The sequence below is a fragment of the Prunus mume genome, linkage group LG6 (genome assembly GCF_029339155.1).
Source record: "Prunus mume cultivar Tortuosa linkage group LG6, ASM2933915v1, whole genome shotgun sequence".
Taxonomy (NCBI): domain Eukaryota; kingdom Viridiplantae; phylum Streptophyta; class Magnoliopsida; order Rosales; family Rosaceae; genus Prunus; species Prunus mume.
Window position 1 is genome coordinate 11,286,212 of NC_142703.1, and position 17,586 is coordinate 11,303,797.

General features: G+C 37.3%; 2 protein-coding genes across 3 annotated transcripts; one reads left to right on the top strand and one right to left on the bottom strand.

Annotated features, from left to right (window-relative positions):
• Nucleotides 1–739: 739 nt before the first annotated feature.
• Nucleotides 740–2,276, bottom strand: LOC103334694 (uncharacterized protein At5g01610-like). 2 transcript variants are annotated; one of them, XR_016128218.1, is made up of 3 exons: nucleotides 1,565–2,276; nucleotides 1,211–1,481; nucleotides 740–922 (listed from the first exon to the last, which is right to left on the bottom strand). XR_016128218.1 is itself a non-coding variant. In XM_089055357.1 (2 exons), exons 1-2 carry the CDS (start codon nucleotides 2,024–2,026, stop codon nucleotides 1,419–1,421), a joined length of 525 nt encoding a protein of 174 aa, XP_088911483.1. In that variant the 5' UTR covers nucleotides 2,027–2,276; the 3' UTR covers nucleotides 1,080–1,418. The 2 variants fall into 2 exon arrangements, 1 of the variants encoding a protein (XP_088911483.1); XM_089055357.1 differs by lacking the exon at nucleotides 740–922 and having other exon boundaries at nucleotides 1,080–1,481.
• Nucleotides 2,277–8,311: 6,035 nt separating this feature from the next.
• Nucleotides 8,312–13,060, top strand: SKS3 (SKU5 similar 3). The gene is made up of 9 exons (XM_008237674.2): nucleotides 8,312–8,787; nucleotides 9,560–9,669; nucleotides 9,753–10,023; nucleotides 10,113–10,251; nucleotides 10,615–10,978; nucleotides 11,393–11,758; nucleotides 11,853–11,931; nucleotides 12,215–12,411; nucleotides 12,576–13,060. The coding sequence occupies exons 1-9, from the start codon at nucleotides 8,653–8,655 to the stop codon at nucleotides 12,679–12,681; spliced, it is 1,767 nt and encodes a 588-aa protein (XP_008235896.1). The 5' UTR covers nucleotides 8,312–8,652; the 3' UTR covers nucleotides 12,682–13,060.
• Nucleotides 13,061–17,586: the final 4,526 nt, after the last annotated feature.

A 17,586-nucleotide genomic window follows, 5' to 3' on the forward strand; every position in this document is an offset into this window, starting at 1 on the left:
AATGGCCCACAGAATAAAAACCTAAGACATCGCCCGTGCATTGGTTATTTTTGTTCGTGGTTACATGTGGGTCTTACAATGAGACTTACATGCATCAACGGTCAAAAACAAGTCACACACGAACCCACTGTGGCTCTAACATTTTCCCATCATCAGCATTAAATCATTAAGAATTTACTAAACCCTAGAGCCTAGGGGAGAGTTTAACAGAGCCAAGTGAGAAAGTGGGCTCCTCAAAGGAAATAATCAAGAACAATGAGAAAGATACTACCAAACACGGGATGTAATCGGCTCCTTTATGGTTGATTTGATGACATGATTGAAAATCTTTGAGCAAAGTTGGGCAAGAAAGAAAAAAAGCCTGAAATTTCCTATTTCAAATGCAAAATACAGACAAATTTCATGTGCCCAAGCATGTGCTGACAGAAGGCCTTTGGTTTGGAGAAATACTGACATGAAACGGGGATAACACTATTTGCTATCCCGGTCAATCACGGTATGTCACGTGTGATAACTTTTCCATGCGGCAGATTGTGATTGGCCGAGAATAAGTTATCCCCATTTCATACAAGTTTTTCTGTTTGGTGTGACCAGTCTTGAGAGAGTGGTCCAGTGCACATGACTTCAGACTGAAGTTTAGGCAAATTCCAATCAAAATAATGACATCAAGGAATTTCCCTACATTGTTAGTCTACCTCAACTATTTGAACCAAGCAACAAATTATAAGCTACAAGAACAAAAAGAAAAACAGGATCAACAAATACACATACACTATCTACAAAGTCTCTCAGGTATGACAAAGAAGAAACGCAACAAACCAAGTGCAGAATTTTCTCTCATTTTAGCATCACTAATCAAAACCTCTGCTCAAACCCTCTCTGACAATTGAAACAGAGTCCTTCAAGTTCAGAGTTTAGAGACCTGATCATAACAATTTAAATATAAGTTTAGAGACCTGATCACAATCAGACAAATATAAATTCTATCTGGGTTAGCCCTCTTCCTGTCATCTACTTCTCCTCTGTTCCACCCACAACTCATAAACTGACAAATTATACCAACAGCTAAAACAGAGCAATGCAAAAGGCAAAGGGTTTTTTTATTTTTTTTATTGGAAGCTTTTTATACCATCAATAATTTTCATGATACCATTATGAACTTAAAAAAAAAACCACAACACAAGACATAAACCTGTTGCAGATTGATCACCTGATTTGGGCTTCATCTGATCAATTGCTTCTGCCTCACTCAACCTTTTGCTCTTTTGTGACACAAACTGACTGGTAATAACTTTGCCTCCTCCAATCTTGGGTTCCAATCGAATTCACTGGCCACTGAAAGTAAAACAACTCAACCAACCAACAAAACTAATCCAGACCACACCTTCAAAACACCTACTCTCCTCCCCTCCAAAACTCTACACAAAATCTCTCCCAACAAGTTCATGATCAAGCTTGTACAGCAATTTCCCCGATTCGCCCTGCACATCAATTCATCATTACACTCTTTCGGTTTCATTTATTTCAATCCAAATAACAACAATTTATTGAGATTGGAATTCACCTCGAACACGGTTCCAATGGCTTCAACGGAGGTGGAGGCAGCGGTGCAATCCGGTGGAGTTTCGAAAAGAGACAAGGAGAATTGCTTATAAACCACGCCAACATCGAAGTAAATGATGCCGGAGCTGGGCACGTCGACCCGGATTCCTTTAACCGGGAACCAGAGGAACAGCTCCTGGGCCGAAATACCCGACAAGGATCCGATCTGCCCGAAACTCAGCGTCCCCGAGACGTTCCTATCGTAATGCAACTGGCTCTCGAATTTGGCATTGCAGGCCTGTTCCAGGTGCACCTGGAACCGGCCCTCGTCGTCGACTTCGAAGTCGACTACGCCCTTGGGCAGCAGGCCCATCGGAAGTCCGTGGGCCCGCAGCACGTCGTAGACGGAAGACTGCGACGAATTGGAGCACGTGGTGAATGAGAGCAACGAGAGGAGGAGGAAGCACATCAGGCGTATCAGCATGTTTGTTTAGTGTTTGTTGAATTGTCTGAGTCAAAGCATGGGAGGTGAAGTGATGAAGAGAGAGAGAGATAGGTTTTTGTTTTTCTTTTTAAGTGAAGAAAAATGGTGTGGTGGTGTATTTACAGAGGGTGTTGGGGGGAGATTAGGGTTAGGGTTTTTGAGATTTTTGAAGAGATTAGTACAAGTAGTGATCTAGTGGAAGAAGTGTGGAAGGAAGGAGACAGTGGTGCCAGCTTGGGTACAGAGGGGGTTAGGAGAATGATCAATTATTGGTAGTGGAAAAGTGGGCCCCCTCATTTGTAGGCTTTAATCCGCTACAATTGGAAACTTCTTGTGTGTAGTCAGGTACCCAATGGGAGAGGGACACGTGGTTCTTCTAGTGGTAGTTGTGTAATTAGCGGGGAATTTGGAGGGGGTTTATTGTCGTGGATCTGATAGACACGAGGAGGCGTAGTAGATGGAGGAGGAGGAGGAGGAGGGAGGTGCTTGGGGGATTTTTGGATAGAGTTTTGAAGAAGTGACAGGCACGAGCAGCAAGGCGTCGGTTAAAGAGTTAAAAGACAACAGATAGGTGAGAATCCTCGTAGTCTCAGAAGTCATAACGAACCCAAACCCATTGCCCTCACACTTGGATAAACATTAAAATGAACGATTGTTAATCGTTGATGGTTGATGTATATAAAAAATTATGTAATTAACGATTGGCGAATATATTTGTTATAAATTGACAATTATTCACCGTAGATGTATATAAAATATCCGTATATTCTGAAGTGACATTGGCCTTGAAATAATTTGACCTTTTCATGTCTAAAATTATGACTTCTGTGACAAAATATGTTGAATTATTGTACAAATACTTATATATGGTATTAAGATAGTCGTGACAAAAATGAGTAATAGTTATGAATACTTTCGCATGTGGTTCAAGTTTCTTGTCACCCAGCTAGCTCCATGTCCATCTGTGTATAGATTTGACATCCATTTTATCTCAATTTAAAATCCCACAACTTGTGCGAAAATAATTGAAAATAATTATTAAATTGCACTGCATGCCAACAACATTTTTAACTTTTACAGTTCAGAGAGATGTCTGAAAAATAATACGATTTTGTCACACACAACACAAAGGGGGAAGATGAGATGAGGTGAGAGGAAGAGGAGCATGCGTAGCGTAAGGTAACAAAATGGATATTGCTTGGGGTGTGAGTGATTATGATTTTGTCTTGACATAAATTATGGATAATTATTTCAGTGATTAAGACAAGTCTGCTAGGCAAATCTTTAATGACGTGATTTTATTTGGGGCGAGTGTAGTTGAACAAACGTGTATACATTGAATTATTTGGTTCAACAACTTTGTTTATTAATTATATTATAAGCATTTCCTACGTTCATAATGTGAAGGGCAACGTCAAAGACTTAAAAGCAGGGATGGTCCCAAGATTAAGCTAAATTTACCTTATATATGCACCCGAGAGTGGAACATAAAGGTGCAACTACTACAACGTACCAATTCATTCTTTTATTTATTTAATTTTTTTCACTTAAAGGGATTATGTGTGAAAAATGTTATCAGTGAAAGAAAAATTAGCAGTAGACTGTTCATAAAGAAAAAATATAAAAATAAATAAAAAGAAGTTGGTTGTAGGCTAAAAAAATAAGAATAAGATGGAAATACTTTTCATTTTAAAGAGAACTTTATAGACATGTCCTACACAAGAATGTCCTGCAATAGTCAAAGGCCCTGTTAGGCATGCTTCACTAAACCTTGCTGGATTGGATTGGGTTAAATAGTCCTAAAAACTTATGTTTGGTAAGAAATAGGATTAAGTTAAATGAGATTATATAGTCCAATGGGTAAAAAAAACATTGGACTCGCTTGTCTAATATAGCGAGCCCAAAACTTGGTTTGCTAAATAGCGATGGTGCTATTCTAAACATGCGAGTCCGACTGGATACGACCACCACCGTCAAACACACGAGCTTGACCACCAGCACCATAAGTCCACCACTGTCAGACCACCACCATCAAACCCATAACCAGCCGCTAGAGACCCAATCGAACCATCATTACCACCCAATCAGTCAAACAAAGCATCATCACCACCCATAAACATCCACCACATACTCAGTTCAACAACCATCATCACCTAATTAAAACCACCGCAACCATTAATTAGTGAAACCAGAAACAGAGAGGGGTGGGTGTTTGCAGCCACCACATACCCAGAAGTGGATATGGCTCTCTTAAAAGTTGGGGTGCAGCATGAAGAGAGAGTGAGAAGGAAGGAAGGAAGAAGAAAAGAGAGGAAAGAATAGGAAGAAAAAAAGAAATAGAAGGAACGGCCTGGAAAGGAAGAAAGAAAAAAAAAAAAAAAAGGGGGAGGCTTTGGAATGAATAAGAAAGGAGGAAGAAAGAAACGGGCCAGAGATAAGGAAGAAGAAAAGTCAATGGAGAGAAGAGGAAGAAAGAAAAAAGAAAAGAAAAGATAGTTTGAAGTGCGTGGTTCAATTTTTGTTTGACCAGAGATAAGATAATAAACCACCACATACTCACTTATTTGTTTTCTTTTTATTTATTTTTAGGTAAAAAAAGCCTTAATTAAAATTAAATATTAGAATTTTATTAATTTTTTATTTATTAAAATTAAATATTAAAATAATTATTTTTAGTCCGACACAACACCAAACATAGGTCTTCACTATTTTTACAATCCAGCTTCTTAGTCCGACCTAGCACCAAATATAGGTCAAGATTTAATCCAGGTTTAAGCTAATCTGAGCTAATTCGAGATCCTAGGATTTAGTCCTGTCCATGACAATCCGCCGTGCCAAACGACCCCAAAGAGACTTCAATTCATTATTTTGTCTCATCTTCTTTTCCTTGAGTATATTGTTGGATGAGTGATGAGTCTATGAGCCTTTGGAATGTGAGCATGGTATGATTATCATTAGTAGGCATGAGTGGGCTAAATTAAATTTTAGGCTAATAAAACCAAGGTCTTAAATATCAAGGGTTTCAAAAATATTGGTGGTTCAAAAGCAAGGAAATATCGGGAAAATATCGATATCGATAAAAATTGGATAAAAACCACGAAAATTGTGATAATTATATGGAAATTTTTAATGAAACTTTGTAAAGATTGGAAATTTTTAACACAAAAGATTGGAAGGAAATGCATTGCATAGTAGATTTGAGTGATTTAAGTTGATTATATTGCGAGCTGACAAACTCTGTGACTTAGAAAATCTAGAGTAATTAATGAAAGAAAATTAAACATCCCCTAGTAATTTATTTATCATTTTTACTACAATAGTTTACACTTTATAAATTGCATGGTAAGATACATGAGTAACTTTATTTCACGTTATTCACTGGACAAGACATGGTATACGTTCTTATATATTATTTATTAAAACTTGAAAAATAATTAAAGATGTAAACCAACTTGATTTGTCATGAAAATTAAGCACTTTACCATGCTTAAAAAATAATAGTGAAGATTGAAAATTAACTAAGAACATAAATAAAGTTATCCAAGGAAGAATTAAATAGGAAATAAAGAAAAATATCATAGAGATTTAAGTAATTAAGCAACAATTTGGATATACCATTCTTAGCACTAATATTATAGATAAACCATACACCATTGAATTTCTATAAACGAACCCAAAAAAAACCCAAAAAATAACAGCTGACCTTATTGAATTTAATATTTATTATTAAATTACTTTGATGCCATATTGAGTGTTTTGGCTATTTTTATGAGATTTTGGAGTTGGGCTTGTTTTAAGAAATTAATGGCAGTTTTGTAATTTATAAGAAGTTAAAAGCATCTTTGTTATGTTCTAAATGGGCTTTGGGTGTGTTTCTAAAGTCCATTTTACATGAGGTATTTTTATAATTTGGGCTCCTATATTGGGTATAATAGTGAATCTCCCTAATAAAATAAGCAATAATATTAAATGGATTAAATAGGAAAGAAATAAATTATATTAAGTAATTAAATATTTGATCAACAATATAGAACAATAAGTAATTATTTTCTATTTTGAGAAACATCTTAGAAGAGTTATAAATACCAGATTCCATTTGTATTTATCACCAAGTGATGACTAGCGTGGTGGTTAAGTTGCTCTGAACTTGGAAGGGGGGAGGGGTTCGAACCGCTGTGTGCGTGAGTCAAGTGAGTTATTTCATTTTTGAAAGAAAATATCGCTACCGAAATTATCGATAAATTGACGATAAATGAGTGGAAACATGCTCAAAAGGGTTTTAAAGCCTGGCTGATATTGCAACACTTCAAATATCCAGATAACCTACAAATTATAAGAAGGAAAAGACCATTTGTTGATGCAGTCTATTGAGGCCCAACAAATCCATGGTTGGGCCCGAATAAATTATCAGCCCAAAACGACACTCCATTAAGGAAAAGCGTAAAGCGAAGTATACGAAAACCTGCCACATGTGAGTTGTAGTTCACGTGTCATGCTAAATAAATTTGCCATGCTAGGGGTTGAGATAAAATATACCGGCTCTACAAGCTCATGCCGAAATTAAACATCGCAGTCCTTCCCAAGGATGATAAAATTAAAACATGCCAAGCAACATGCCATACCAAGCACAAAATCGTTATCTCACACCCAACCACGCTACAAGTTTAAGTGGGCTCAAGCCACTCAAATGCCTGGGGCTTGCTTGAGTGAGTTGTTGTATGGATGGTAATAAATCAACATGAGACCTATTGATGGAGAAATGGAAAGTCTTGAGTTGCTTGAGCCTTGGGACTGCCCATTTCTTAGGCCTAAACGTGTGGGTGAGCACAATGGAGAAAAATAGCCCAATAGCCCAAGCAAAAGATAGCCTATTGACTCAACCAAAGAGCCCAATGTTTGACAAAAATAGTCCACTTGCTTAAGGAACCACCTTAGCCCATACAAAACTCCAAAATAAGCCACAAAAGCCTCAGCCCTTTGCTGAAAAAATAAAAGTCAAGTAGAGAAGGTCCGCAGGTTTATTGAACAGAGCTGCCAGTACATGGAGGGAGTAAGTTTCAAAGCCAAAACATTCAAGGAACCAAGGGGTATTAACATGTAGGATGCTAGAGAAAGAAACACCCTTCGAACCAGCGTATATATCCCAACTCATTTTCCCATTAGACTTATCCATGGAAAAAAGGGAAGAAATCAATAAAAGAGATGGCTGGGAATAGAAGTTTGCCATTGAGACATATGCGGGAAAAGAGGGCCTTGAGCTTCAAAAACTATGATCTGGTGCAAATAGATAGAAGATATTTCATAAAATGGGAAAAGCCAAGGAAGGAGATGAGAAATGAAGGAAAAGCGTGGCCAAAATAGGTAGAAGCCATTAGGGTTTCTTGAAAAATGGTGGTTTCCAGCGGTTATAAATTGAGGCTTTTCCTACCTAACAAATCTAACCCAAATTTAGAGAGCAAGCTTTCTCTCTAACTTGCAAAAACTTAGCAATCTCGTGCACTGTTCACCTTCTTCTCTATTTTTCTCTTATGGTAGACAGAGTCTTTGTTAAGCTGTCGGAAGAGTATTGTTCTTCATTTCTCTCTTCCTAGCCAAATCTCCTACAAGCTTCTTCTTTCTTACCTTAACACTCCATTTTTCCCCTAAGAAAGCCTAAAGTTCCCCTCAGTGCCAAACTCATGTTGATTTTGATTCCATGCCACATGCCTCTCATGCCAAGCTCAAAATTTTATCTATAAGCATGCATAAATTATCTGTAAGTTGCTATCGTTTTAGTCGGTGAAGGTAACCGAGATGCTTCCTAAGGCTCTACTGCCCTTTCAAAGCATTTTTGGGGCTTAATTTTCGATCTCAGACACATGGGACGATTTCTTCAGTTTACTGGTTGATATATATAATTTCCCCTTTCCTTGTATACTTGGAGGCCAGTATGGCTCAGATATCGCATTTTTCTTGTTCTGGTAATGTGCCCACAGCCCACAGAATTGGGCTGGATCAAAATCGTCAAGTTATACCAGGCCACAATCATCCCTTTCTGGTCCAGATCAGTCCACCACATTACAGGTACAACTGTACAGGCAATCCAGAGCTAGTGCTAGAATTTGCTCCTTTGAAGACTAACATTATTACGAAAAATAGTCGAATTTTTACTTTTTGGAAAAACAAGAATGTACCACCTATGATAAAATGACTTCGGAAAAAGTGAAAAAAATAGAAGCCAATAATTTGGTAGTTGAAGTAAAGACAATGACAAGAAGGGTCTTGATCCCAAAGCGATCAGTCCAAATATTTGGCACAGGCACTCGGTCTCTCATCACAGCGACCTTTCTTGTAGACCCAAAGGCCCCCACACGGTGAAATCAAGTGTAAAGCATGGTGGCTGTGGTTCCGATGGCCTCCTTTCTTTAGAAAATTTGAAACAAAATGGGACCCAGAAACAGTCCACAGAAAAACTGTCTCTGACGAGCCCAAGCTGTGCCTTCCACTTTCCCATGTGACTCTCTCACTGCCACTCTGCCGCTCCAAGTTTGCATTTTTGCTCCTCCTCCTTCCCAATAAACCAAACATTCACATACCCAAATAACCCGAACTCTCTTTTTCTTCTCTTGGGATATAGAGAAATCCCAATGCCCTCTTCTAGTTTCTTCAACCTTGTCATCCTTCTCTGCTCATTGGGTGTTGCTTTGGGCGGTGACCCATATGTGTTCTTTGACTGGACTGTCTCTTACATCACTGCCTCCCCACTTGGAGTTGAGCAGCAGGTTCTTTCACTCATCTTATCTTCTTCTATCCTCTGCAACAACTGTCTTTACTCTCTTCTCTCTACTTTTCAAGTTATAGGTCCTCAACTTTAAGCTTTATTTTGCTCTTTAATTATTTAGCTGTTACTTGAGAGTAATATCTATGCCTGTTTGTAGTAATGTCTCCAATTTTGAATTCTGTGCCTTGCAAATGGAATGATTCCATGAATAGTTGTTGCTTTCAGTTAGTAAATTCTCGTACAGCAGGAAACACTATGATTAGTATATTTATTAAGAGTGAGAATTAGTTTGGTTTACATTGATTTAATTGATTAGGTATAGTAATTTTTCAGTAATGCAGGCTTAGAGATGCCTAATCATGCTCAACAACTGGTTAGCAACTTTATTTAGGGGGGAAATTTAACAGATTAATTGTCTGGTGTATCCTCTCAACCATAAGATTCACTGAAAAGGGGGCCAAGGGGGCACAACCCAGCTGAGTTATCCCAATATTGTGAACTTTGGAAAAGGGGGAAAAAGATTTTCAACCTTGGAACAATTAAATTCCAAACTGAATAAGAACTTTTCAATTACACATTAGTGTAATGGTGTGTATATCCAGTACAGAATAGATTATTAGTATCGTATAGAGTTGATGAATGAGGTGCGTTCAGTAAAAATTACAGAAATGGAGCCTGGTCCAGTTAGTTATTTTTTTATACTTAAATTTGTTGGTCATATGAATTCTTCATCATCAAATTGCTTTACCGTCCTTTCATAATATTATTTTCAGGTTATTGGGATTAATGGGGAGTTTCCAGGACCGATTCTTAATGTCACTACAAACTGGAATGTTGTTATCAATGTGAAGAATCACCTGGACGAGCCATTGCTTCTCACATGGTAAATTTATTCGTATCCCATCAGCAACAAAATAATTGTAAGTATTGATGATAGCATTGCTAATATTGCTTAGTTTAATTCAGGAATGGAATACAACATAGGAAAAACTCTTGGCAAGATGGTGTATCAGGGACTAACTGTCCAATTCCAGCTGGATGGAATTGGACATACGAATTTCAGGTTAAAGATCAGATAGGGAGTTTCTTTTACTTCCCTTCTCTAAACTTCCAGAGAGCGTCTGGTGGATATGGCGGAATCACCATAAACAACCGAGCTGTTATTGCACTACCTTTCGCTGTGCCAGATGCAGATATTACCCTCTTCATTACTGATTGGTACACAAAGAGTCATAAGGTTAGTATAAATTGTGCTCCGCCGCTGCTTGTGTTTCACTACCTATTTATTGGGTTTCTTAGGCATGGCTCATGCTTGTAAGGGAACAGGAACTAAGGAAAGATGTTGAAAGTGGTACTAGCCTGGGAATTCCGGATGGTGTGCTCATCAATGGAATAAGTCCCTTTCGCTTTGACGGGGGACTTATTAAAGGAGGCAATCCTTTCCTGGCGGTAAATGTTGAACAAGGTATATTTCTGGGGTATCTTTGTGAAATTTTTATCTGGTTCTTGTATTCTAGTGTGATTGCGTCTTTCTAATCATCCAGAATCATATAAAATGTAGAGTTTAATGAGTGTCTTTCTAAAATATTGATGCAATTCACATATTTCTTGTTGGGTTTGAGGGGTAATGAGTGAGAGGTCCATACTCCATAGCTCTAAGGGCATATTTGGGTTGGAAACTTGGCATTTTTATTAAGATATTCTCCAACAGCCTTTTGGGTTGGTTTCTTTTTGGGGCTCTTATTGTTATGCTGATATGATTTACACTTGCACTTTTATTATCTTGCACTTTTAACAGGAGCCGGTTGTTGGTAATTTCCTGGAACAGGAAAAACATACCGCTTCCGTGTGCACAATGTTGGTATCTCAACTAGCTTGAATTTCAGAATACAAAATCATAACTTGCTTCTAGTGGAGACTGAAGGATCATACACAGTTCAGCAGAATTATGCAAATATGGATATTCATGTCGGTCAGTCATTTTCATTCTTGGTTACAATGGATCAAAATGCCAGCAGTGATTACTACATTGTTGCCAGCCCTCGTTTTGTCAATTCATCTTTATGGGCTAGAGCTACTGGAGTTGCCGTCTTGCACTACTCCAATTCTCAAGGACCTGCATCAGGTCCTCTCCCTGATCCTCCTAATGATTACGACACATATTTCTCAATGAATCAAGCAAGATCCATAAGGTTGTAGTTCAATATGTTTCTTTTGGTTTAATAACAGATATATTTGAAAAAAGGAAAAAAAAGTTCATTCAGTTCCTCCAAAAACTTTTATGATGATGGCGGTAGCCTTCATATGGACAGAATGCTTGATAAGATTGCTTACCCCTTATTTCAATGTTTCCTGAGCCATTAGTCTTCAATAAAAAAGAATCCTTTTCATAGCCTTTTGTTTTATTTACATATGAGGAGGTTGAATAGTATTACATCCAAACAATTAGGGGAAGTTCCATCTGCCTGATATCTTGTTTTGTTTCCCTGAAATTCCATACACTAAAAATTCATTTTGTTTTTGTTTTTTTTGTCTTTTCTTTAATGGTATTTTTGTTCTCAAATTCTTGGCTAATTACGTTTTTGTCGTGATTTGTGCAATTATAGGTGGAATGTTTCGGCTGGTGCTGCCCGTCCAAACCCACAAGGATCTTTCAAATATGGTGAAATCACTGTCACAGATGTATATGTTATCCTCAATAGACCTCCAGAACTTATAAATGGGAAGTGGCGCACTACCCTCAATGGTATTTCATATTTACCACCTTCAACACCCCTTAACCTCGCCCAGAAGTTCAACATATCAGGAGTTTACAAGCTTGATTTCCCAACTAAACTGATGAACAGACCTGCCAAAGTTGACACATCTCTAATTAATGGTACTTTCAAAGGTTTCATGGAAATCATCTTTCAGAACGATGACACCACTGTTCAGAACTACCATTTGGATGGCTATGCATTTTTTGTTGTGGGGTGAGTTTTTAGTTTTGAAATCATTACTGTCTCTATTCCTAATTATGCAACTGGAAAAGTACAAACATTTGAAGGATTCCCTGTTTCCCTGTAGTATGGATATTGGAGTGTGGACAGAGAATAGCAGAAGCACTTACAACAAATGGGATGGCGTTGCTCGCAGCACTACACAGGTACCCCCTTTGCTCAAATGCGTTATACAAATCAGTTGGTCAGTAGATTTTCCATGGGAGAGCTTTGAGAGGACAAAAAAATACAAAATAGAAAGGGTGTTAGTATCATTAAACGTAAAATTTTTATCTGGTAGGCTTGTTGCACTACTTGGTGGTTGCTAATTGTTATTGTGGTAGTCGTGCACATTTACACATGCATATGGAAAGGAAGAGATCCTCTGTTAATGTGTTTTAGGTTGATCTTGTATTTTGAATTAGTTGCTTCATGCTCATATGGCTACAGGTCTTCCCTGGAGCTTGGACAGCCATATTGGTTCCTCTTGACAACTCTGGCATTTGGAACCTTCGTGCACAGAATCTGGATTCATGGTATCTAGGCCAAGAAGTTTACGTCAGTGTCGTTAATACTGAGATTGACCAATCCGAAGCTCCTTTGCCGGACAATATCATATATTGTGGACTACTTTCATCTCTACAGAAGTAAGATAAAATTTGGCGGAAAGTTTTCATTCACTTATCTTTTACTCGTTTATTGAAATTTATATTAACAGAAAATTCTTGTAAAAGAAACTAGCATGCACAAAGATTAAAAACTCTCATTCCAAACTCTGCTAATGCATAATTCTATTTGTTTTCTTCTCCAGAGACCAGGCTCAGAGAGTCAAGTTTTCTAGCGCACCATCAGTCTCTCGTTCAAGCTCAACAATTTTGGTTATGTTGATCATAGCATGTGGGGCTTTCATTGGGTGATCAAGCCGGGAGCAGCTATAAGCAAAGCAAGCCTTTCCACTGAACTGGCGTTTAACACGCAAACATGGTTTTGAGGGAATGGTGGGTGTTGAAGGAAAATGTGAATCTCCTAACATAATTTCACCACCACTAATTGGTTAATGAGGTTTTATTATTTTAGGTTCGACTCATTCGAGACGCGAGTATCTTAATTACAATCCCTTGCTACAAGGGAAAACCCTTTGATTCTATCATAAAGAAACAAAACGTGTGTGTTTGATTTTGCAGTTGCTCCTAAGTCCAACCTTAGGATGCCTACGTATCCCTTGCGGGAATCAAGTCACTCGTAGTTCAAAGATTTGCAATGAATAAATGACTCATTGCGAGGGGAATTTGATTTGAATTGTGTTGAGGAGTGTTTGAATGAATTTAGCAGAATAAACCAGGGATTCAATATGAAATTGTGTTTGGGATGGTTGCATCTAAATTGAATCTCTAGATTGCCTGCGTACCCTTTCAAAGGGATCAAACCAACGTAGTTCGGAATTGATTTGTGTGGAGATTTGATTGGTGAGAATTTGGTTGTGGTTGCGTCTATTGAGATGTTAGACTGCCTACGTACCCTTAATGGGATCAAAACGACATAGTTCCAAAATTTGTAAATTAATGGGTAAGTGTGGCCCAATAATTTAGAATTGGTGTCTTTGAGACGATTTAAAGATTTTCATAGGTAGATGACCTATGAGAAAAATTAGAAATTAATGGGTAAGTGTGGCCCAATAATTTAGAATTTGTGTCTTTGAAACAATTTGAGGATTTTTATAGGTAAATGACCTATGAGAAAAATTAGAAATTAATGGGTAAGTGTAGCCAACTAATTGAGAATTTGTGTTTGAAATATTTGAATTTAATCTCGTTGGAATTTTCATGTGTAGATGACCCATGAGAAAAATTGAAAATTGATGGGTGAGTGTGGCCCATTAATTGAGGATTTCTGTGTGAGAGATTTGAATTTTATCTCAATGAAATTTTCATGGGTAGATGACCCATGAGAAAAATTGGAAATTGATGGGTGAGTGTGGCCCATTAATTGAGGATTTCTGTTTGAGAGATTTGAATTTAATCTCAATGAAATTTTCATGGGTAGATGACCCATGAAAAAATTGGAAATTAACGGGTGAGTGTGGCCCATTAATTGAGAATTTCTGTTTGAGAGATTTGAATTTAATCTCAATGAAATTTTGCATGGGTAGATGACCCATGAGGAAAATTGGATGGTTTTGTACCATTTTTCTTTTTGTCAATGTCCAAAAAAAATAATGAGCAATTTTGATGAACTCACTAATTCTCTATAATTTACATTTGCATCTGGGAAAGTGTTTGGACGAATTTGGTTATGATAAAACCAGAGATTCAAATTTGATTGCGGTTGCGTCTATTGAGATGCTAGACTGCCTACGTACCTTTAATGAGATCAAAACAATGTAGATCTAAAATTTGGAAATTAATGGGTAAGTGTGGCCCACTAATTGAGAATTTGTGTTTAAGAGATTTGAATTTAATCTCATTGAAATTTTCATGAGTAGATGACCCATGAGAAAAATTGGAAATTAACGGGTGAGTGTGGCCCATTAATTGAGAATTTCTGTTTGAGAGATTTGAATTTAATCTCAATGAAATTTGTATGGGTAGATGACCAATGGGAAAAATTGGATGATTTTGTACCATTTTTCTTTTTGTCAATGTTCAAGAAAAATAATGAGCAATTTCGATTAGCTCACTAATTTTCTAAAATTGACATTTGCATTAACTATATAATAGGCAATTTGGGCCTCCATAAATTTAATGAGTATTTATTTGATCACTCATTAAATACTTAGGACTTTTGAGAGTTAACGGGCAATTATTTTCTTACAGCCCGTTATTCTATTTTGGGCCTTTGATGTTTGACCGAAATTGGTTCACAACGGTAGTCTTTGTGACAAAAGAGATCAGCGTGCAGCTCAGGAATTAAAGACGCAAAGGAATTGGACAGGTGAAGGAAGTGTAGCCCTTTAGTCAAAGAAAGTGGCGTACAACCACTTCCCTCTTCCCTTGTTTTTTTTTTCCTGGTTTGCCAACGCCAAGCTGCCAAAAACAAAAGGCTGATGGCTCCCTCTTTTCTTCATCTTGTTTGCTTGTTGTTGCCATGTGCAACAACACCAAGCTGCCAAAGCCTCTCAAACAAAGTGGCTGACGCTAGTCTTTGTTTTTTGACTTAGCAAGACAGTACGCCACTTTTGTTTCAAAGAGAGCTGTAGGAAAACCAATCTGTTCTTCCCCCTATTTACTCAACAACATGAACAAAGTGGCTATACGCCACTTTCGTTCCCAATTTTTTTGTTTGTTGCATATGTGAACCCACTTTCCAGATTTTTTTAGCTGCAGGGATTCTCGGTTTCTCACCCATATGTATTTTGACATCCAAATAATTTCGGGGTTACTCACCCACGAATTTTCATCCAAATAATTTCGGGGTTTCTCATCCATGGATTTATCATGGAGGACCTCTTCATCCAAATAGTTTCGGTGACCCATGGATTTATCATGGAGGACCTAAAGAGAGGAGCCTTATTGTAGATGCATCTTGATTGTTTCTGTCTTTTTTTCTCCCCAGCCTTTCGGCTGTTCTTCTCTGCCTTTGTGGCATTGCGAGCCCTCTTTTTTTCTGAAGCCTCCTCTTTTATTTTTGTCTCTGCAACCTCACGGCTGCCCTCCTCATTGCTTTTTATAGGTTTCCTTTGGATCAGAACCAATTAGAGGACTTTCAATTCTTTTTCCCCTAAAGATTAGCTGAGCCCCACAAAAATTGGAACCGCCAACCTCTTGAGATTGGCTGGTCAAACCCCCATTTGTTCTGAACTCCTTTCTTGCACCTAAATACCAAGCTTCCAGGAAAATGAGGGGACTTACACGTGGGATCAACCCACTTTTGAATTAGTTTACCCTTTGGCTTTGAAATTTGAAAAGCATATGGGATAGTTGGATTTACTTGCTTTTTTTTTTTTTTTTTTGTAAAACACTTATCATCTATATTAGATTGGCTTGCTGGACATGGGCTTAGGCAAACACAATCCAATTTTTTTGTGAATTTTTTGTGTTCAACAGTGGGATGTAGAACATAAGGGCTTCATTCGTTTTGCTTGGAAAAAAAAACATATTGAGTGAGATGAGAGCAGGATATTGGGGGCTAAAACCCATGTAACATTATAGTTGCAATATGTACCATGTATAACTGTAATTGCAATGTGTATCATTGTATCTTAAACGCTGCAGGTCATTTTAGAAGGTAATGCTTGGATTCTTTTGTAATCTGCTTCCATCTACAAACTGTTCATCCAAAAATCACACTGCGACACAGAGCAAGGCCCTGAATTGCCGTGAACAAGAACAAAGCTTTTAGTCTTTTAAGTGCAATAGTGCCACTACTCGGCCTAAAATGGCATGAATGATGAGCTAAGAAATTATAATGGAATGCAAAGCGTAGAGTTAGAACTAAAGCTATAGAAGCTTGAGCTAAAAACGCTAAAGAGAAAGGATTGTGTTCGCAGCATGTGGTGGGTGGAGAGTTGCCTTCAAAGTTCAAACTTTGAATGGTTCTTCCAAAATCAGATCAAATCCACAAGATATGTACTTATCTTAATTATCCAATATTCAACCTGTAGGATTACAACCTTGTACTATAAATACTTTTTTTGAAGAATAAAATATAACCTGAAAAATATTCTACCTATATTGTTTGACTTGATATAACTGCCCGGATTATCCAATATCACAATAATATTAAATCAAACAATTGGAATAATTGTTCTAAAATCATATGAACACATCATATTTTTTTGAAGGAAGGGTCTGATGTAACATTTCATAACATTCTCGGACATGGTACCTAAGTCATGGGTTTCTGGCCCTCATGTTCATTTCTTTGTTCTTTCCCAAATAAGAGAAAGAGGGCACGAAATTGAACACAACATTAAATATTAATTAAACTAAGTCAAACATGTGATTCGTCCAACATTATCAAGTTCTAACAAATATATAGAACCCAAACCTAACTTTTGCCTCTTATCAAATTTAAGGATGCAAGTACAAAACCAACCTCAGAATCCTCACACGCAAAATACTTTAAAAACTAACCCCACACCACACAAAAACAGTTTCTTTTCATGGAAGGTTTTAGTACTTTCTTTTCATGGAAGGTGCGTATATTTTAGTACTTATATGGCCTACCATGCATGATGAATGTTATGAAATAACCCATGCAACTATAAAAAAAATTTCATACGACAATTATGGGTTTAGTCAAGTTGGGTAGAGTGGATGTGTTTTCTACTTTGTATTTTTATTCGAATTTCACTCCCCGTAATTTAGATTAAATTAAAGTAGAATACCACTTATATAAATAAATAAATAAACTATAGAATAACTAATGAATTATATGAGAAATTGATAATAAGAAAAAAATTATATGCGAAAAAAATTTGCAGTTAATTTGAGAGCAGTTACTAAAAATTAAAGCTTTAAATATTTATCTTCTAATATAACAGTTTGAGTAATGGTTAATTAAAGCTTGAAAGTCATAGTCCAAATCTAACGTCATCACACATTTCTTGTGCCAATTCCTCAATTTTCTCCCTCTTTCTCACTCACAGGGTCACACCCATGTACACTCCACCCATACCACTGATGCGCCAATATCAAGTGGACCTAACGCAAGAATTATGGAGCACCTTTTCTCCTTCAGTTGCATCAACATCTGACTGACTACCAGTCAAAACGTGTCATGCACTGATAGGTCCTCAGAAGATGACTGGCTTGTTGCCTTCCACAGAGCACCAGTTTTCCCACTATGGTACGTAATAATAGTGGCCTCTTCTGTTTTTTCTC

Bases quoted from the DNA above. Each gene is read 5' to 3' on its own strand.
- SKS3 (XM_008237674.2), top strand. From the start codon at position 8,653: ATGCCCTCTTCTAGTTTCTTCAACCTTGTCATCCTTCTCTGCTCATTG. The intron at 10,024-10,112 runs GTTAGTATAAAT...GTAAGGGAACAG, and splicing joins GGTACACAAAGAGTCATAAG to GAACTAAGGAAAGATGTTGA. The intron at 12,412-12,575 runs GTAAGATAAAAT...TTTCTTCTCCAG, and splicing joins CTACTTTCATCTCTACAGAA to AGACCAGGCTCAGAGAGTCA.
- LOC103334694 (XM_089055357.1), bottom strand. From the start codon at position 2,026: ATGCTGATACGCCTGATGTGCTTCCTCCTCCTCTCGTTGCTCTCATTC. The intron at 1,482-1,564 runs GTGAATTCCAAT...ATTGATGTGCAG, and splicing joins CCATTGGAACCGTGTTCGAG to GGCGAATCGGGGAAATTGCT.